This window comes from Centroberyx affinis, unplaced genomic scaffold (assembly GCF_046629955.1).
Source record: "Centroberyx affinis isolate AG114_WGS23_722 - 3 ecotype Tasmania unplaced genomic scaffold, CSIRO-AGI_Caff_v1 ptg001068l_1, whole genome shotgun sequence".
NCBI lineage: Eukaryota > Metazoa > Chordata > Actinopteri > Beryciformes > Berycidae > Centroberyx > Centroberyx affinis.
The window spans coordinates 101,739-123,977 of NW_027279617.1; the positions used below are offsets into that span (position 1 = coordinate 101,739).

The following is a 22,239-nucleotide window of genomic DNA, read 5'->3' on the forward strand; positions in this document are numbered from 1 at the left end:
AAAGATAAAGAGAGAGTATCACGCTGTCTCAAGAGGTAGCGATGCGTCAACAGTTGTTGGAGGTCATCTGGAATGATTCATGCAATTCATTTTACTGATTCAGACTATTACTGATTCAGACTTCGGGCTGTTATGTCCCGTGTCTAACTAGTCACCACCAGTCATTGTAAATGGGCGGCATTTCCAGCGAAGACTGTTTAGACAGACAGGAAACACTTTTTCCCTTTAGCTATGATATCAGTGACCCCAGTGAACATAAGCTTGTGACCTTTATGTGTTAAACTTAACTGTTTTTAAAGTATAATGTGGATGAGGAGTAGTGTGAAATATGTATCACTTTTCTTTGAATTACCAAATAAAGACATCAGTAGCGCTTTCCTCCTCCCATCTATGTTTATTGCAAACTCTTTTTCTTCTATTCTGTCTCCAAATTAAATCTGTCTCTCCCCCCCTCCATTTCTCTCCATCCATCTCCTCCTCTCTTGACCCTGCTGGCAGAGAGAAGGGGGGGGGAGTTCATCACCATGTCAACAATCCCGCCTCAACCAAGCATCTGTGTCGTGTTTTTTTTTCTTTCTCCCTCCCTCCTCCCCTCTTCTTCGCCGAATAAAAGAGGGAAGTTCATCTATAGCTGTCCGCTCCAGAAAAGCCCTGACAGTGAGGCGCATAATAGCCGGCGCACAGCTGTTCAGAGGGAGCGTCCTCGCCTTCGCCCCCGATTCGATGAAGATGTCTCCATCCGTTAGTTGGGGCCCGAAGTCACTCGGCTGCCTGCGCGCCTCAGGACCTTAATGATTATTAATGAGCGCTTGCCGTCTTTTATTATAGTGTCAACTCACTGTACGAGTGTTTTTTCTCGTTAAGACTGTATGCAGATATCATGTCGATGTCAGTTCTTGAGGACGGGCTCGCAGCTGAGAGGCATGCCTGACGCACGCTGGTACATTTGCTCCCGGGCGCAATGAAGACACAGTTCACTTGTCACTGCTTTTCACTGTGGAAGTGCAGTCAGGCGTATGAGGAGCGCGGGGTTGAGCCCCAGGTCCTGGTGATTTAAGTAATTTGAGAATTGAATAAAACACTGGATGTGGGCAACATTTTAAATCCCCGGTGTGCCACCACAACATTGAATTTTTTCCCCTTTTCTGTAATTTTTTAGGAGCTATTTGTCTACACTGTTGCATATGATTTATTTATGGCTTCCTTAAGGCTTAAGGCTCTATATCAGATCTTTGATTTATTATTACCATTACGTTTTTTTTCTTCTTTTCTTCCTATTCTCTTTGTAATTTACATTATCGTTAGGCTATGTCTTCAGTGGAACTATAAAAATGTTCATGCCTATTGTATGTTACCTTTGCTCTGTATAAAGTCATGCCCACTGCGTCATCAATTATCCAATCACAGGAAGACATATGTATGTATATATGGTACTGATGTTCATTTGTACCCTGATCCTGATGAAGGCCAGATCTGGTCGATACGTGTTGGTCATTTTTTTATTGATGTAGCCCCCTTTAATACAGGCTTTTTAATTGCTTTTGTATCAGCAGATGAGTGCCTTCGTTTTTCTTACTTTTAGATAGGGACTAGCAGGAAATGTCCACTGGGGCCTACTGTCGATTTAACATTATTTAACCTGTTGTCTGACCTTATGTCCAGAACATTGAGATTGTTAAATCAAGTTTACAAATATGAAGTGGAATACCTCTTTTTCTTTCTGCCTCCTCTGGTCTCTGCCGTCTCATAGTATGGATGTAATACGATTAGGAACTGAATGAACGGTCACGTGTGGCAAGTCATGTGCTCTTTACAGAGGTTGAGTGTGTGTGTGTGTGTCGTGGCTGTGCGTAAGGAAGAGGTGGAGATTAACGGAGTGTGTGTTTATGCTCTTAAAGGGGTCAGTAACTAGTTTAGAGCCTGCATCCAGCATTAGCATTCAGAGCATCTTCCTGCCGCCTTCTTCATTCACTCGTCTGAAAGATGCCCTTCATGGCCCCCGACAAAAGCTGCCAGAAAAGACGGGTCGAGTTCACTTCATGTTTCTCAAAGCCTGACTTGCCCCGAATGGCCGACTCCTCACCTCTGATTGAGAATGACTGTGGCTCCTTTCCTTTATTTCCTCTGCATTAGTCTTTACTTTATTCAGATCTGTAAGTATGGAGAGGAGGATGGAGAATGAAAGGTGGAGTAGGAATCACAAACGTTAGAGCTTTTCCTCTCTCATCCCTTTTGTATCCTTTACGGTTCTCTCTACATATATTGTTGTCACATGAATTATGATTATGATCATTGTTATATTCTGTAGTCCCTGTGAGCTGCTTTGTATCGGCATAATTTATGAGCTTCCTCCCCCGCTGGTTTTGATGTATAACTTACTGTGGCCAAAGGCTGTCACCGGAAAATTAGAGCAGTCACGGCACCATTTTTATGGGACAAAGAGTCAATTACCTATATATTATTGATGACAGCTGGCAGCCTCAGTTGCTGTTGTTCAGTGCAAGTTTACTCAGACATGTGAGCAGTGTTGTGGCCAATTACTCACACGTTGGTGGGCCCTGACAATAATTTTGCCCCCATTCACAGTAGCCTATAATAGTCTGACATTTATTCTGCCACGCTAATTAATTGGAGAGCGTTCTCAGGAATAAGCATGGGTAATTTACGCTAACCAATAAGTGCCCGCCCCACATATTCATTAGCATGAAAACAGGCTGAATTGCTACTTGAAGAACTTAATTTGCCAATTACAGGGAGAAAAACATGAATTATGCCAGGTAGGTCTTTTCTGCATGACCTGTACCTGACCAAGGCAAATAAAGGCCATTCTGATTGTAAAATGCAAATGGCATGAAAAGCATTATAAATTACTTCTTTGTGTGGAGGCAGACAGCTCTGTCTTTGGCAGCCATGTTTTATTTGTCTCAGTTGTGCATGTTACCATACGGGCTGTGAGGGGAAGTGTGCTGATTAGGATGCTGAGTGTGTGTGTGAGAGTGATTAGGAAGGAGGCGGTGAGCAGTTAATTGGGCCCTGGAGGGTCAGTGGGGGTGCAGGTGGAGGCCTGATCACACACAGACACCTACAATGGCCTTTTGCATATGGTGTGTTTAAACAGCAGCAGGGTACTGATAGGAACTGCCACAGCAACTAAATGGTGATGTTTAGGTTAAGATATACAGCATTTTTGTTTACTCGGCAAGAGTGATTTTGCAACCTTTGCTACTGGTTTTTGGGGTCTATTAGAATTTCAAGAAGTCATAAACTAAAGCGGGTAAATATAGTTATAACTACTACTTTCCTTGCATGATTTTGAAAATCTAACAAAACTGGTTTGAACAGAAAGGGGGTCTTGGAAAAGTCAGGGAGGAACATTTTGAAAGCTGAAATCAACTGACGGTTGACCGGTTTGGCCTCTCTAGTCACTAGATATACTAGATACAATAATACACTAAGATACACTAGAGTCTAGTGTATCTTAGTGTATTATCGTGTGCAGTGTGGTTGTACTGACACATAGCCTGCTGTGCGCAGTCACCCATCATTAACGCTCTCCTTGCTTTTTAACATGTGCTTTTAGTGCGTGCATTAGGAAACACGTGGCCACGCCGTGCTGAAGGCACTCCTTTGGTTACTCTCCATCTCTGTAGTAGCCAGCCAGCCAGCCAGCCAGCCAGTCTAGTGCAGGGGTTAATGGCAGCACTTTAACACATTTAGGAATGCTAACCTCCTTGCAACTCATGAACATTAGCTGAGGGGGAAAGCCGGCTAAGTGAGACTAATGCTCTTCATCATTCATACTTGCAGGATCCACTGTGTACTAATGGACCAGGAGCAACAATACAGACACACTCACCTAAATGCAAAATGCTTGGATGCAGGATCTGTTGTTTGATTAATTGCATGTGGATCTGTCCATCCCCCCACTTTCTCCTGTCAAACCAGTCAAACACCACTTGCTTTGGGCTAAAGAAGCCTGCATTACATGGTTAATACTAAATTTGAACATGGCCGATTTTAAGGAAACACTTCTTTGTGAATATTTTGACCAAAACCTCTCCTAAATGTCTCGAGTCAAACCTCTGTAGCTGTTTGTATTTAAATGCGTTTGACTAAAGGGCGGCTTTCAAACCTTTACTACCTTACTTCACAACAGGTGAGTCCATGCCTCAATTCATCTAACAGCAAATACCAATGAATTATTGATACCCAAACCATTGTCTTTCCACAATATAGTCACCTATTCCTCTTTCTATGAAATAGACTGACCAGGTACATCTGGATGAAAGCTGGAAGCACTTGAATTTTACCCATTAAATCCTCCCATTATCCAAATTAAATCCCAAATAAAAACCCATTAAATCCAAATAAACATCAACCATGAAGGTGAGGTTTAAATGAATGGGAGCAAACAATTGAAACATGGATTGTAGAAAAAGGGTTGCATCTCAAAATAAGTTTTTTTTAATATTGCGTGTATGTTCCTATATAAAATGGAAAAAGCAGTTTGTCCGTTCCCTCTGCTATCCAGAGAGGAAACTTTTCAGTTCTTTTGTTTCAGCTGCAGGAAAGACAAACACCACTCTGCCTGTGGAGATGTGTTCATCCATCACTGCTATCAAGGTTGCTATTTACATGCTAATTTCAGACTGAGCGCGCATGCCAGTCACACAATAAGGGCAAATTAGTCAGCAGGAAGCTTGTTTTCTTTGATTTAACATCCGGCAAGAAAGCTATACGCTCGCAAGTATGTCTGGTTCCCCGTGTCTGCCTCTCCCTCCCTCCCTCCTCTTCCTCGCTTTGTAATTGCTTTAAGCGAAATTTCATTTGGGATAATCAGCAGAAAGAAGAGCCGGGCCTGTTTCTCTGGGTCTCTGGGTGTCTGCTCCTCTGTCCTTGTTGCCTCCCAGGTCAGCTGATGTGCATACTGTCCATGTCTTTTTGTTGTGAAATACTGCATGTGATCTACTGTTATACATCAAAGATTATGAATTTGATTTTATATGAATGTGAGATTGCTGTCAGTACAAGGTTAAGTTCACTTTCAGTTCACTATTGCTTGAAATCAATACACCTTATTACCTTATTTTAACTATTTACTATCCAATCAATACACAATGTAAACAGAAAAAATAATCCATTTTCACGAAAATCTTCATCCTGTATTGATTGAAGTGAATGTGAATTAAACCCAGCTCTGCTTGGCATGGCAGTTACATCTCAGCATTAGTCCATAACTAATGTTCCATTACTAATAGAGACTTAAATATTATTTTTTGTCTTCCATTGGAGTGAGGTAACATCCTTCTGTGTGGAGAAAACGATTCCCTTCTAAGGCCATTTGTAGCTCAAGTGTCTTTTTCCACTGGACCCTCTGTCAATCAAACTTGAGAATATTTTGGCTTTTGTTATCAGCCAGACCGCACAAAGCAGCCCGCTCTCCCCTATCTGCAAGGATAGTGTTTCTTTGAACATTTGGAAATGTCTTGGCTGATTACACCCTTATCGTGTGTGTTTGTGTGTGTGTGTGTGTGTGTGTGTGTGTGTGTGTGTGTGTCTGTGTCTGTGTCTGTGTGATTTTCAGAGCGTTTCCGCCTCCATAGGCTTAATAGACAAAGCTAATTATTTTTCCAGTGGTTCAGTGGTGGATGACGCTGTGTGATCTTTCAGGCCCACTCACTCCCCTTTGTGTGGTCACAGCACCACCACGCATGTATTATGCATGCGTGTAATCATGCACACACCTCAGCAAACACACACACACACACATGCACATTTTCTAGATTATTTGTTACATTTTTAGGCTGTATAAAGCGATCATATTCTCTGCAAGATAGCTGGCAAGATGGATGCAGGCATGTACACACACACACACACACACAGACTGTTTTCTAAAGCAGACAGGCAGTTAAGTGACTGAATGAATGTACTGTTCTGCTCTTCCCTATACAATCTACATCCACTCAGCCGACCACGATGCCTTGAACCTCTGTGGGAGTCAATGAGTTTGTGTACAGATTTGCTGTGGACGTAAATTTTCCACAGCGCTTATATGTTTTACTGTATATGTGTGAGTTGACGGTGAGAATGGTGGAAATCAACAGGAACCTCAGGAATGTTGCTGCTATTGTAGTCACATGTAGGCGTCAGAGTCGTCAGAGAACTCCCAATGTGATATTATCATGATTCTCTACTACTTACTTTACAGGGATTACACAGGGATTCAATACTTTCATATATTAAGAATCATCACTTCACATCTCCCCAAACTCCACTTCCAGATACTTTTCCACAGTGTGTAGGAATGTAAAGGGCGTCTCCCAGATCGTCCCTCAGCCCACCTCCTCCTCCTCCTCCTCCTCCTCCTCCTCCTGACCCTCGCCTTGCAGAAGCACGTGCATGTGACAGCATCGCAGATGGCTATCACCGGGATCACCACCGACCGGTTTTCCCTGGCTCGTCTATTTATGGCATCCTGTGTGGAGAGCCTATTGTGCGGGCTGTCAGAGTGATGCGTCTGCCATCCTTGTTAATCCACCTGGTTTCTCCCTCTGTGGTGATTTCTCAGTCCAGCTGTTGCCATAGGGGCCACACTGAAGAGGAATTTCACCCAATTGCAGCTTTGAAATGTGTGATCTCCGTGCCTTAGTGTTGTTCTGTATGCGCATGTGAGCATTCAGGACTGTTTCACATAGAAACAAGAAGGGAGAGCTGGTTCCGCCATGTTAAATGTGACACACTAATGTATAGTGGTGTATGCTGGCTATACACATATTGCTTTTCCCCTTGCTTTTTGTCAATTAGCTCACAATCTGTTAAACTGAAAGAAGGTTGCCTGCCATTTCTCCTTAAAAAATTAAGAAAAAAGATCCAAAATAATACAAGAAATAGTTTGTAGTCATCCTTTTTAGGGGCTCACAAGCCAAAATGGTGACTGCCGTTAATCTATGAATCAAGTCAGATGAATTGAAGTGGGTGGAAAAGGATCATTGTTGCATATTTCCATTCATAATGATAAAATGTACAACAATAAACAATGAGTAATTACATTCTACGTGCTGTAGCTTAGCTGTCAGCTGCGCCCTTGCTTCACCCTGGCCTGACCTGCCTGTATAGCCGGCACTTCCTGTCTTTCCTTCCTTCCTTAGCATTGCTGCTTCTGTGCACAGTCATTAGAGGTGTGTGCACACAAAAACCCTTGTGCATTTGATGGTGTTCATGCGTGGATGTGTGTGCGTCGCCATCATTAATTCCCCTCTGACACACACATTCAAGCCTTATCTTGCTCCTTCCAAGGCCGTGCCCTGTGTGTCTGGTGCAGTGGAGATTGGTGTTCATTAGAATATAGTGCAGCCATGCAGCGAGGCTCAGGTGATTTCTGTGGCAGCGAGCCGAGAGGAGAGAGAGCTGGCCTTCACTCGTAATGATGCAGCTGCTCTCTCTTGCCCTTTCTTTGTCTCTGTTTCTCTTTCTCCCTCTCTCTGTTCATTTCTCTCCATCTGTCTGTCTGTCTGTCTCTCTTTTCCTTTAAAGAGGTGTAACCAGTTCGTCCTGCTGGTGTTTTTTAGGAGGCGTTGAAGGCGAGAGAGTCTGACAATTTAATTCACCTCAGTTCATTTCAAATATGATTTACTGGCATGATGGGAAAGAAACCTATGTTGCTAGAGCAATATAAATATCACTGTTCAGCTATAAATATTAAAGGTGCTCTGTGTAGCTTTTTTAAACATCAATACATCATTGTCATATCAATTGTGATACCTTGATATAATCACTGTAAACAAATGAGACCAGGGTCGAGATGATTGATAGCCTCTGTCTCACGTCAGTAGTATCGTTAATACTTGTGTTTCTCAAAAGTAAGACTACATTTCCCATAAACCCTGTTGCGTCCTGTCAGGATGTTGCTACTTGGCACCTGTTTCCCTTCCTGGCGTCGCTCCATTTGATTTGAAGAAGAAGAAGAAGGATAATAGGTGATAATTGAAGATGACTCCCAATTCAGATTTCCTGCCAAATTCGATCCGGTGGCACTCAATATAAAATGCAGTGTAGAGGCTGCCAATCTTCACAGTAATTATACTGATGTCTCAAACTTAATGCGGTAATGATTTATTGATGTCAACATGTTACATGGAACACCTTTAATAAACATTCAGTAATTTAATTCAATTCTGTTCCATTCAATTAATTATAATGCCTCTCTCTCTCTCGCTCTCTCTCTCTCTCTGTCTCATTTTCAGTCTCTCTCCCCCATTTATACTTACGTACCTCCACCAGAATAATGTGAAAGGGATAACAGAGTCAGCGTACACTTAGCTATGATAAGAGAACGTCGCCTTCTGTTTGAGTTGTGTAGTTGTGGGCCTCAGGTCTCTGACACGGCGGGATGTGGTTTCAGTCAGCGAGGTTAGTGGATTCTCTCTGACAGCATGTCAGCTCTCTGCACATCAAATACACCTGAAGGCACGCAGGGCGGTCTACCACCATTCACTGCTGCTGAGGGCAGCGCTTCACCTCAACACGGAAATCAAAGATCCGTGTACAGGAACTGTGGTAGGGTACCACCTGCTCTGCAAAGTGCCTGTCTGTTGCCCTGCACCGTGGATGAGATACTCCATGCTGCTATTTGTTCTCTCTATTTCTTTATCTTCCTTAAAAAATAACTGGTTTCACTATGAAATCAGATGGAACTGTAGTGTGTCTGTGGCACTCAATAGTGAGTCTATAGTGATCTTACAGTACTTGATGGCATTTTTATCTCCTATGTTATCACTATAATATTCCTGTAGGGACTTATAGTATGTCTGTGGCACACAATAATGAGTTTCCTTATAGTATTTAATGGTATTTCTTATCTCCTATGGTATCACTATAATATTGCTATAATATTCCCATAGGGACTTACCTACATAGTGCATCTGTGGTACTTCAAAGTGAGTTTATGTGACCCTGTTGTACTAAACGGTATTGTTTCTTTTATGGTATCATTATAATATGCCCATAGGAACCTTTGCAGTGATACTTGTATAATATCCTATAACATATTATAGGATTACTATAGTTATTTTTCAGAAGGATCTCTCTCTCTCTCTCTCTTTCTCTCTCCCTCTCTCTCTCCCTCTATCTCTCTCTGTCTCTCCCACCCTTGCTCTCTCTCTCTCTCTCTCTCTCCCTCCCTCTCTCTCTCTCTCTCTCTCCCCCTCTCTCTCTCTCTCGGTGGGCTCTTTGAAATCTCTAGGTTAGATATGTATATGCATTATTGATGCTGAGGGACTGAGCTGCTATGCCAGAGGCTTTTTCTGCTCCATTACTGGCCTCCCGCTGGGCCAGGAACGTTACCTGTGAGTTGAGCCCCACTTCACCCCAGCTATCACCCAGTTACTACAGCTATTTCACTAACACCAGCCCCCAGTGTGAGTTATGGCTATAACCGCTAACCCTGGTCTCTGGATAACATGGACTGCACTTGTTATTCATGCTGCAGCACTTGACCCCCACTGCTGGAACATCACCCCAACAGCTTGATAAAGGCAAATACAGTGTTGTTGTTTTTTTTTGTTTAACCACAACAAATAAACATAAATAAACGTATTGTAGCGCCCCCCTTAGGCCAGATACTGTAATTTTGACTATACCAGAAGAAATGCATCATTCCCCCGAATTCAAAATCTGTATGGCCTGCTGTTGACTTGAATACGACGCACATTTTGCACATCATTCATATGCCATCAATTCATTCTGTTTTTCTTCATATTCCGACATTTTTACCAATTTCTTGCTCATTTTACACTGTACATTCTCAGTTTATCCCTACTTTTCTCTCTTCCTTCATGATCTCTCATCCCCTTCACCTCTCTACTGTTGTTCTACCTTTAATAGAGGTGTGCAGTATCTAATGTCACTTCACCTCTACTTTTGGTCTACTATAGTATCTAATGCTACTTCACCTCTCTTCTGTAGCTTTACTGCAGTATTAAATATCACTTCACCTTTACTGTTGGTTTACTGCAGCAGCTATTGTGATTTGACCTTGCTTTAAGGTGCTTCCATCATCTATTGGACACACACACACACACACACTACATCCCCTCTCAGGTAGGCTGTTGCTGAGTAGCTGTGATGATTCCACAGGCTGACCTGCTGTCTAAGCCAGCCTCGACCTTTCAGAGTGAGGGGGGTGAAAGGTCATTGTTGGTCTGTAGAGGATCTGTTTGTGTCTCTGTAAAGGTCACAGTGAGAGCCTGGCAGGAGAGGCAGTACAGTCAGTGTGTCAGTACAACCTGGGTTAGCATAACACTGGATGAAAAGCCTCATTATCTTTTGTGTTTATTTAGCCTTTTTCATTCATTGTTATGTTATCTTTATGTACGTATACACGTATGTATAATTTGTTGCTAAGCATTTTAGGAGCTAGCTGAGCTATTGTCCTGTCAAGCCATCAAACTCAGTATGAGTGCCAAGATGTTTAATCAGTGAAGAGTGTTTAGCATTTACCCAGAAGGGCCTGACCCGGGGCTATGCATCTTTCCAATATTTATGAGTGTGTGTGTGGCACAGCCAAAAGGAAGGGGAGGGGGTGCACTGTTGTGGCTTGGTTTTGTCTGCAGGGGCTGGGTGGTGGGTGGGGGCTCCCGCGGCGCTCCTCAGAACTGGGTCAGAGGGATTAATTTCCTGGCCTGGCCAAGCCTAGCCGATTGGAGCTAATGGCAGATTAGCATGGGAAGTTTCACTTCCAAAAAAGTCCACCCCCCCCCACCCCCCGCCCCACAACTGGAAGTGAGGCGGCATGTTGCTTTTCACACATCGGGGGCTCAAGGACAGTGTGAGTAGAGGGCAGCTCGTATATGTGGGCATGCACTTAGTGTTTTGGGCTATTTTGTCTCACTCCCTGCTGACTGTGTGTGACCAGAGCAATTAGCGGACATTGTGAGTTGAGTTCACAAGGGCAAAACTGTCCAGACGACTCACGTGGCATCACTTGGCGGGGGTGGTGGTGATGGTGGTGGGAGGGGGGGGTTAGTGGATAATTTCTGCTATTTCCATGTGATGTTTGTCCATTTGAAGTTTTGGCCTGAGCGTTGTGTTGTGCTCTGACTGCCAATTTAACTACTGTCATGCAGAGAACATCTCAGTGTCACATTGGTCAGAATAAAGGATCATCCTTTGAGAATGGAGTAAAAGCCTGACACAACTGGGAGGTTTACTTATCGAGGGTTTGGAGCCAGAGGGCCATAAGTACGTTTTTGCAACCTTTACAGGAGTGGCAAAACAAAAAAAGTGGACCTAACTTTGATCAGCTGTTGTAATGTGATAATGTTAATGTCATAATATACAAATAAAGAGATAGACATACTGACACTACTAAAAAGGTCTACCTGAGAGCTTTTAGCTGATATATAGATCACATTATGGCCCAAAATGCCAGTTACACCCTTCTGGCTCCACACCATCATCATTTTCTTTTTACAATCCAATTACAATCCAGTTAAACGCAGACACTGGTAGTATTGTTTTGTGGATCAAGGATCACTCTCATACAGCACTGTTTTCTCCTTTTTAAAGAAGCATGCTGTATTGAGAAAATCTATCATAGTGTCTTCTAGGGCTGAACGATTTTGAAAAAATATCTAATTGCGATTATTTTGACTGATATTGCAATTGCGATATGATTTGCGATATAAGAGGGAATGATAATCTTTACATCATTATTCTCATTTTCATTGAAAAACGTATTAAAATAATTATGGTGTGATTTTTGTGGGGATCTGTACCAAACAAAGATGTTTTCTTAAGCCTGTAGAATATGATGTGTAGGCCAGGACATCTCTGCAGCACGACAGTATTTAATTTAAAATTGTATTTTGACGCACATTTCGCCTTTAACAAATATTACACCTCCTGCGATTTGAAAATTGCAGTAGGCCATATTGTGATTTCAATAAAATTTTGATTAATTGTTCATCCCTAGTGTCTGCTTAAAGCTAGAGCATCAGTCTGACCAAAGTTGATGTCCTTGACTCCACCAATCCATTATGTGCTATGATTCAATGTGTGCCCTTGGTCTGCAGTTGTGGAAGTAATGAAATTGCTTGGGGTTATAAATGCTGCTGTATGTGTCCTTGGGCAAAATGGTGTCATGGGCTATTAGTAACTCTGTGTTAATGGGTCAGCCTGTCTCATGACATGGTCAGGCCGGCCTGGAAAAATTAACTGAGACGTGTTTGCATGTTGTTAAAGTTACGCTCCTTCCCTTTGAGGACTTTGATTTTCTTTTGTGTTGTGGCTTCTCCCCCTCTCTCTCTCATGGCATCCTAAGACACAAACCATATACTATACGTGACATTGAAGGTTCAGGTTCAACTCCAGCTTATGATCTGTGCTGCATGTCATCCATTCTCTCCCTCCCATCTGCCTCTTTCCACTGTACTATCCAGTAAAAAGGAAATACCATAATGGAAGTGGCTGTGGCTCTGTCTCTCTCTCACTGCATTACTGGTTAACCTTTTCTCCCAGTAATGAGGTTATCCCGGCACCACTGGACCTTTTTGATGTGTTGGAATTAAAGCATTGATTTTAATGAGGTTCCTTGAAGTGCCTACAGGCTCTCTCTCCTCCCCAGCCTCCTCTTCTCTGATCCCCTCTCCTTCTCTACCTTCTACACTCCTCTCCTCTCTCAACCTTCTGTCAGGCCTCTGGTAATGCCAGTGAAGCCTGTCTCCAAGTCTCTGAGCAGTGCAAGTCTTCAATTAGAGCAAGGCAGTCAGGACTGCAACGCCTTGCAAGCCTGCCAACACTAAAGCCCTTCTAAATGAAAATCAGGGATTCATTTTTCCCCTGGCGGGACTGAGCGTTCTGGTTATTGTTTTAAGGTTCCATATTGTCTGGAGATATCTTTGTGGACAGACGCATGAAATAACATGTGAGGACATATGAGGACACAATGCATATCAGTGTACCCATTACATAGGACTGCATGGTTATGGCAAATCCTGATTATTTTTTCTATATTGTGATCACAATTATTAATCACGATTTCATGTTTAAGGAAACGAAAATATTTCATTGCACTTTTTTTACACCTTAACATATATTTTCACTTTTTCTTTTTTTTTTTTTTTCATAGTAGCAGCCACTAGAAAGTCTTGTTTTCGCTCTTGCTGCTCTTGCTGTTATTCTTATCATGGTCCTTAATTAGTATCGAAGTATCTCCATATGACAGGATGCTCCACTTTTAGGAACTTAAACATTTCCACATTCAGACTCAGGAGGAGGATTTTCCTCTCTAATGTTGGGCCGATGCATTCTTTTCCAATTTACCCGTCGCTACGTTTTTCTATTTGAGTTTTTTCTGCCTGACTCTCCATTTTAACCTTCCTTTTCGTCACATGGCTACACATTGCAAATTTATGGGTTGTGATTGTTCAAGCGTAATGGAAGTGCTTGACATATCACACCAAGACTGTCAGGAGAATTGAAAATATAACACTTAAATATCACTAAATTACACAAATAGTAATCGTAGAAACATAAAATTGCAATATACAATTATCTATGATTATTTGTGCAGCCCTACTGTTGTGGGATTTGAATGGGTCCAGTGTAATGTCGATATTAAACTGCTTCATATCTTTGGAGTGTAGCAGCAGTGTCAACAAGGCTTCTCTATAATATTTCATTAACTTTTATTTAAATAGGAGATTTTTATGAGAACATCTTCCTTTTACCAAGGCCTGTGGATATATACATATAATACATTGTGTATTGCGTCTTATTGCAACAATCCCCTTTGTTATGAAGGTCTCATGACTCCAAGGAAAAAGCCCAGAAAGTTTAGGAATTCTTGAGTCAGCTATTTTGGGAGTTGCCAGATTTGGCAGCGCTGCATTGTTTCTTCAGGGGATGTTTTCATGCTCAAGAGGATATTATGTCTGAGAGTGTTGCTAACACTGACCACACTATTTCTCCCTTTCTCTATGTTTCTTCTGTTGCTACCCACACTCTCTCTCCCTCCCTCTTGTTTTCAAGATAAGTTAACATTGTCAATGTGGACGATGACAATACTGTCAAAACAAGAGATCATCCATCGAAAACAATACAAGGTCACAGGGCTCAATCTGAACTCCCTCTCTCCTCTCTCTAAAGGTATTGGCAAGAACGTCATCTGCGACCGGACCGCCACGCCTCTGGACGCCTTCCGAATGATGTCAGCAGCCCAGTACTACCCCAAGTTGCTGAGCATCATGGGTAATGTGCTACGTTTCTTGCCGGCCTTCGTTCGAATGAAGGAGCTGTTAGAGGAAGGATACGTCGGGGAGCTTCTGGTCTGTGAGGCCCAGGTATAACAGAAATGTCACACTATAATGATCACTGTAGGGAAATTCTCTTTTTGGTTGAGGTCAGAGGTCAGATTCAGCTACAGAACAGCACCAGTGTTGAATCAATTCAATCAATCTTCCTCCTCTCTGCCTTAAAGGTCCACAGCGGCAGTCTACTGGGGAAGAAATACAACTGGAGCTGCGACGACCTGATGGGGGGCGGCGGCTTGCACTCGGTGGGCAGTTACATCATCGACCTGCTGACGTTCCTGACGGGCCAGCGGGCGGCGAAGGTCCACGGCTTCCTCAAGACCTTCGTCAAGCAGACGGATCACATCCGGGGCATCCGTCAGATCACCAGCGACGACTTCTGCACGTTTCAGATGGTGCTGGAGGGAGGCGCCTGCTGCACCGTCACGCTCAACTTCAACGTGCCCGGAGAGTTTCGGCAGGAGGTGATTGTCGTCGGGACGGTCGGGAGGTTGACGGTCACCGGGACGGACCTGTACGGACAGAAGAACAGCGGGGGCGGGGGCAGCAGCGGTGGGCCGGAGCTCCTACTCAAAGACACCACGCCTCTTGAGAAGGCCTCCTTACCGGAGAAGGCCTTCAGCGACATCCCGTCCCCGTATCTCACCGGGACGATCCGCATGATCCAGGCGGTGCGGCAGGCCTTTCAGGACCAGGACGACCGGCGGACGTGGGACGGGAGGCCTCTGACGATGGCCGCCACCTTTGAGGACTGCCTTTATGCTCTTTGCGTGGTGGATACCATCAAGAAATCCAACCAGTGCGGAGAGTGGCAGAACATTGTGGTGATGACAGAAGAACCAGAGGTCAGCCCGGCCTACTTGATCAGTGAGGCCATGCGGAGGAGTAGGATGTCCCTCTACTGTTAGCAACCTCCTGACCTCACCGCCGGCTCGCTGACCTCACCAAGATGGCCGAACCCCTGTGTTACCTTACGGACTCGGGGTGATGGTGAAAAGGGCTTGGTATTGTTGGAACTTTTTTCATACAGTTACCAGTTCCAGTACTTAAATCCGTTACCGGTTGTTTTTAATACTGTCCAATCTGTATTGATACTGTTACAGACAAAGAGGTTATACCAATATGATACAGAGAGTTGAGGTTTTCCTGATATCTGGCCCTGTTAGTGAGGGGGCTTATAGAGCCATCGCAGCACCCTCTGCCTGAACATTAGAGGAATAGCAATGTGATTTATAAGTAAACCTTTATTTATGAGGAAGCCTTCCTTTGACAGAGGACTAGTGTCCTGCCCAGAGAGATGCACTTGTACGTCAAGCTGTTTCAAGCTATAGAAACAGGAGATTAGCTACCATCCTATGAGAAGTTCTGTCCTGAAGAAGTTCTTGCTTACTTTACTTGTGGCAGAGGCAGGTCAGGGAGTGAAACCATTTCCTGGTACCTCACTGGCCATTTGCTTGTTTGGCTGGTTGATCAATAAGAGGTATGGAGAGCATCCGTTTGTTCCTGGCTCTCTCAATCTTAAAGTTAATGAGATTACATGAACAGTGCTGAAATTTTCTCTTTGGGATTTGCTTCTAATCCGTTCGTTTTACAAACAGACATGAGTGATTTGACCAGGAGGTTTTTTGCCACCCCACTGGCTGTGTCCATGTCAAAAAAAAACCTGCTTGACCATAAAAGTAACGCGCCTCTCTTCTCTTCTCTGCTTTTCTTCTTCGTGACTGGGTTTGGATGACACACCTTACACTGTGGGTCCGATTGAGGACAGCCAAGAAAGAACGAACGTCTTCAAATAAAACTGTGCCGCTCTATTGTTGCTATAATCTGGAGTACTTGCTAGTTTTACCAGGTGAATGTTGAAAATCAGTGTGCTTGATTGCTTTAGTCTCTGTCTCTCCTCTGTATGCTTCTGTATGTGTGAAACCAGAGAGAAAAAAAATCAATAGTTTGGCTGGTGGGTTTTTCAGAGGGGTTTAACCTCTGGTTTAAGTATGCAATATATCCATGCCAGAGTTCCCGGTATAATTACTTTTTATCATCCAGCCTGGAGTAAGGGAGTGAATGTCTTGCCTGCTCTGTGTTTAAGGGTCTATATAGTGGTATGCCTTTATGCAATTAGACTAGGTGCACCAGTGTGTCACACAGACTGCAAGAATGGCCAATGCAACGATTCATTCATGCTATTCTTCTTCATCTCATGCCTTTTCTACCAATATGAAGCATAGCCATGAAATACACTGAATTCTGTGTGGTGTGCAAGTGCATATCAATATTGAGCCTTAAGTCGGGGTATTAATGCAATCTTGCACTATGTTGTGGGTAAAAGGCTTAGCCATGTGGGGTTTTTATCCTCATAATTTCAATCCGAAGGGTCATCCCTGTGGCAAGCTGACTTCATTTAGCAGGGTTAGCGTTAGCATGCTTTACAAAGCTTCTTACACATACACTGGAACAATATGGAGAACACTCTGTAACAGCACGCATGAAGTCCACTGTTTGGACTATTTAAATGTGCAGCACAGTGGGGTAGATTGTGGCAGAGATCAACCCTTTCCTGAATTGGCTAGACAGGCTTTCTTTCAGTTTAGGTGTTAAAGGTACCATGTGTATTTTCTGCCTCAATGGTGGCCTCTATCAAATTAAAACAGACACATGGCTTGGCCCCTTCAAGCACATGCCGGCTCTCTCCCCTCCGTTTCCCTCCCGGCAAGCACGACAAGCAAATTCAAATGGAAAGTAGCGGATACGAACGATGGCAAGTGCCAAGGTAGTATCAAGCAAGATAAACCGCGAAGCTATTACATTATTGTGAGAGTTGTATTTTTAGTACTAATAAGTTAGATGTCTAGGTAGTGTATAATGATGCAGGTAGCGAGTTCATAAGTTCATTATGTGGTACATTTAGGGAGGAGAAACTCATGCCAAACTCCATTCAAAAAATTTGGTGGTTTCATGTTTATTTTTGCTTATCAGCAAAATAACATCCATCATAAAACATGACTCAGCATGACTTTCTGAACGGACCTTGGCCTGAAGTTCTCTCCAGCTGTGTGGAGCCGTTGGTAGCATGTAACTAAGGCTAATGTTGAGCAAAATACCAAAATCATGGATTAGAAAACGTAGGAATTTTTTTAGCGAGGTTAGCCACCATATTCAGTAATGGCGTATTTAGAAACCGCTTGTTATTGCTATTGGTTAGCTAGAAGGCTAACTAGTCAAGATAAAATAACAAACAAAAGGTAAAATACCCAGATACGCTAACGCTAGCTAGCTCCCAGGCTAACAAATTGCGGCATCGTTCATGGAGGACTGTGAGTGCGAGCCAAGTGTTTGGAGGGGCATGGGAGGGTACAGCACTGTGGTAGGAGAGAGGAGGGCCTTCAAACAGCAAAAACACGGCCTTGGCCCGCTCCGGTGTTTTTGAATGCAGAAATCTCTGCAGCGTGTGCGCCGTGAGTTTACTTTGTTTCACTCACTACCATTCAGCAACACCTGCTGATATTTACTAGTCATATGACAGAAAAGCAGACATATGACACATTGCACCTTTAAGGCCAGAGGCATAATCTACATCATGACTGCAGCTGCACATCAAGCTTTTAGAAGCCAGTGGGATTTAATTGTCAAAGTGTAATATTATTCAAGAGAGCCACTGAACGGGAAACTGTTTTTAAGAGCTGACTGAAGAGAGAAGAAGTGAGAACTTTAACAATAACTCATGTGGATTAGGAGAGGATATGAACACCAAGGTAGTCGACATAATCATCACAGTTTAGTAAGACAATGTAAACCAAGGAAAACCAAATTGTGACTTGTGATTCAAATATCAATTGGATGTGATGTACAATGGCATTCGCAAACAAATTCTTGGATTAGATTGTTAATGTCAAATGTATATGCGTTGACAAGAAGCAAATATATTATGCATATCAATCAGACCTGAGCCAAATAGTGTCTGAAAATTGTTTTTACTGCATCAGGACAATTGAAAATAAACTGTTGATTTTGAAAGTTGAAAGTTGATTTTCAGATTTTCATACTTTCTACCCATCATTGTATTGTACCATGGGGCAAACACCAACCATCCGGCACCTAAGAAAGCTAAAACAAATATAAAGTATTTGCAAATACTGTTTGACCCAGGTCTGATATCAGTCAATACAGGCGAGAGAAGAACACTGTAGCACACTGACCTACAAGCCAAAAGATTGATTTTTTTTATTTTTATTGATTTTTTTTAGCTGCTCGAATGCACCTCTGTTCCCTCTTGTGGTTTCAAATCCTTTGACCGTGCTGAAATACTATCTTTGTAAAGACTACTGAAAATGTACATATGAAAATATTATAAAACACAATATGCGTTTGTCTAAAGAAATAAACAAGTACTGTATGTATTTTATTTGTAAAAACCAAGGAACTGGAACATGTTTAGCAGAACACACTGTTGAGTGTTAAGGTATTTATTTGTTTTTGCTGTTGATGTTTTATGGACTGATCTGTACTGTATTAGGGGAAAGAATAACAACAGACTGAGGCCTTGGAGCATTCAGCATCTTGGTGTATTTGTTCCCAATCTATGAAATCTTGAACAAAGCTGTTCCCTTTTAAACTGAAACTTATTTGAAAAGCTTTATGTGTCCTCTTTACATTCACTGAAAAACAGTCACTCACACATTATAAACAACCATTACTGTTCTTATGATCTGGGTCACAATCTGGCATAACTTTATTCTAATATATAGACTCAATCACAGACTATGGTATGATAATAACCAATGGTTGTAAGTGTTCACTGCTCATAAACATCTAACAGTCATTTCTGACCCCTTCCATTATTTAGTATTATGTTCTAATGTGTCACGTCATGCCTTGCTGAGAGGTCAAGAGACTTGTTTTGGTGTCCTATTACAATCCAGGCTGTGGTGGAACCGGCTACACCTAACTGTAACACTCACTGTTGCTACAAATGTAGAAAAACACCATCTTTTCTAATCAGAGTCTGAGTATGCCCAGCAAAAGCTCTGTGTCTTTTTTCAATGAAGTCCAACACTGATAAGCTATCACTCTTTAGATAACACCAGTAATAACTACTGCCCCCATAATAGTTCTGTCACAAGCGCCTTATCAAACCTGCATATAGACTTTCCCCTTTGTCTGATAACTTAAAATATAAATGTCTGAACTGAAACCTAGAAAAAAATGTCAACTGGAATTCCCTGTTCACGGCTGAATTTGCCTTCACATACAATGTTTTATTTCATTCCCTTTGTCTCTGTTCTGTCTTGATAAGCTACATAATCTAGTATAAGTCTCACCTGTCAGGAGGCCTGATTTTTTTTTTTTTGCTATAATTTGAAGTTGAATGCTGAGCTTTCAATCTAAGCAACCTTCGTCAGAGGATTCAAAAACACTGGATAGGCAAAAAAAGGAACGAGAGAAAGAAAATCATCCAGGCACCTACATCATGGTTCATAGGTTTTATCATCATAATATGTTTTCTTTCCCCCATCAAATTTCCCTATCTGTCTGCAAGGCCTGTAAACCTATTTTATTGCTTTCTATTTTATGGCTCTGTGCTAGAGTAGCTCCGGCTGCAGTCCTGTTGAGTCAAAATCTAATTTGGCTGTGAGAGATTCCTGTTGGCTAACTGGTAGATGAGCAGGTGGTTGGTGTCCAAGGGGAGAGAGCAGAGTTTAAACCTGCTCTGGTACAGCTGTATCCAAGGTTAGACTACAGTTAATTAGGTGGCTTCTATCCACTTTCAATCAAATTAATGTAGCTATACATATATATATAAAGCTCCAGCATTAAGATCATTATTGTTCACTAAGATGGGGACACAATTAAGCTAATTCCCTCAAAGCCTTAGTGAAATTAAACTCAGCATCACTTACAATATGATCAAACATTCCCTTGTGCGTTTTAGAATATTTTACTGTACCCAACTGCTATTTTTTTTGCCTTGGTCCGCTAATCCCATCATCTGTCTTTGGACCATGGCAGCCTGACTGAATGGTCCATGTCTAAAAGCTCCACACACAAGCTGTAGTATGTTTTAATGAACCAGGGTGAGATTAAATTTGCTATATTTAGCGTTCCAGGGGTGAAAAGATGTTTAAGAACCTCCTGTGACTTATAACATTAATCAGTACTGCTTGGGTTCTCTCAAATATTTGAAACAAGGGTAAACTACTAGTCTGTGTAGGTCTGCTAACTAGGGGTTTAGCCATGTCCTCCATAGAGACTCAATTAAACAGCTCCAGAGACACCTCCCCTGCCAGAGGCCCATGCTCTGTACTAAGTATACCACAGAAAAGCCTCATTTAGCATCCACTTGAAATTAAGAAGAAGACCGAGAGGCTTTTCGTTTAGACAGATGCTTTACAAAATATTGAAACACAAAAGCACAGAGATGGTGATGGTGATGATGATCATGACGGTGATGAACTGAACTTATTGTGTCCTTTCTTTGGTGTCTTTATGAGGCTCAATACACGCTGCTGCTGATGGTGATGCAGGGAAAAATATTCTCACATCAGATACTTGGCCAGATGTGGTGCAGCTATGATGCTGTATAACCCTTTATCGCTGATTAGTGATTGTGAGGCATCTGCAATATTAATGGCTTGTTACGGAAATCAAGCCCAGCTGTGCGTAGATTCACACCCGTCTCCCCATGGGTTTGCGACGGGCAACAGTCAAGCATGCTAGAAAGACACTGAAACAGATGAGGCAATATCTGGGCTGACAATTCTAACGCATTGAATATTTAATGAGTGGAATTTTAATGAGCTGGTACAGTTTGAGGATTTCATGCATTTTAAAAATAGTAGGCCAGCATAAAAATGTTCCCCTCTTTTTTTTCTGTTAAAATCTCTTGACTGATTTTCCAATGTTTTATTCTCTTTTAAATATTGAATCAATGAATATTTTATTTTTTTACGGTTATTGAAAAGCTGTTACAGGTCACAGTTGATATCGGTTTTGTTCTGACATCAAATTGATGTTGAAGTTGATCTTACGCTGTGTTACCATTGAACTGCAGCTACTGCTAAAGAGGAGCGGGGACAGTGGAACTGGGAACGCCAATAGGACTGAACCTATTACAAATAAAATACTTATGTCCCATATACCAACGCTGTTCTTTAGAGACTCTCTGTGATATGAAAACACAAACTATGTCTGGAATTCATGTTGCCAAGAACTGTTTTTTTTGTCACTGCTTAGCTTGCTGCTTGTGGCCTGTTTAGGATGCAGCCAGCTCTGTGCTTCAGAAAAAGACACTGCAGGAAAATAACACAGAGGAGGTGCTTCAGTTCAGATTTGTGTCTGCACTCTGACTGCTTTGTTTGCTGAAAATGGTGACTATGAATTGCTTCTCCTTGCTTTGCCAGCATTCACAAACTGTTGAGGAAAGGCCTTCTCTTACCAAGGGGAGAGGAGAAGAGAGGGGGGGAAGGGAGGGGAAGGTTGGAGGTGGAGGTGGTGGGATGGGGTGCAAGTTGTTCATTTTGAGAGGAACGACCTCAAAGAGGCGCTTCTTCTGCCCTCGCAGACTGTTACTTAGCAACCAGAAGCCACGTTGCCAAAACTAGGTCCTGTCTCTGATTTTTTTTTCTCCCTTTCACTCACACAGTAACACACTGCCCTCGCTTCTCTATACATCCAACAACTGCTCTTTCTTTCTTTCTTTCTCTCTCTTTCTCTCATTCACACATTCTCCCTTTATCTCTCTCTCCTTTTCTTCTCTGACTGACTGGTCAAAGGATGAACTCCCAACAGGGTTTTAGAAGCAGTGTTGAGAAAAGTAACGTTTTCTGATCTGCTTTTCATTGGTCTGTCGTTTCACATTTTTCACAGGGTGGCTCTCTGTCTCCCTTTCTTCTTCTTCTATCCTCATCTCTCCCTCTCTCTCTCTCTCTCTCTCTCT

The 22,239-nt window shown here is 42.5% G+C and overlaps 1 protein-coding gene across 2 annotated transcripts in view; it reads left to right on the forward strand.

The window, feature by feature from the left end:
- gfod1 (glucose-fructose oxidoreductase domain containing 1) overlaps nucleotides 1-21,721 on the forward strand; it is a 34,984-nt gene extending 13,263 nt beyond the window's left edge. The window contains exons 2-4 of one of the 2 annotated variants that reach the window (XM_071523122.1): nucleotides 14,146-14,339; nucleotides 14,477-14,892; nucleotides 14,932-21,721. In XM_071523122.1, the coding sequence (XP_071379223.1) occupies nucleotides 14,146-14,339; nucleotides 14,477-14,892; nucleotides 14,932-15,217 (896 nt within the window). In that variant the 3' untranslated portion in view covers nucleotides 15,218-21,721. Of the gene's footprint in view, nucleotides 1-14,145; nucleotides 14,340-14,476 lie in introns of both variants that reach the window. The other variant, XM_071523121.1, reaches the window with a different exon arrangement.
- The last annotated feature ends 518 nt before the right edge of the window (nucleotides 21,722-22,239 follow it).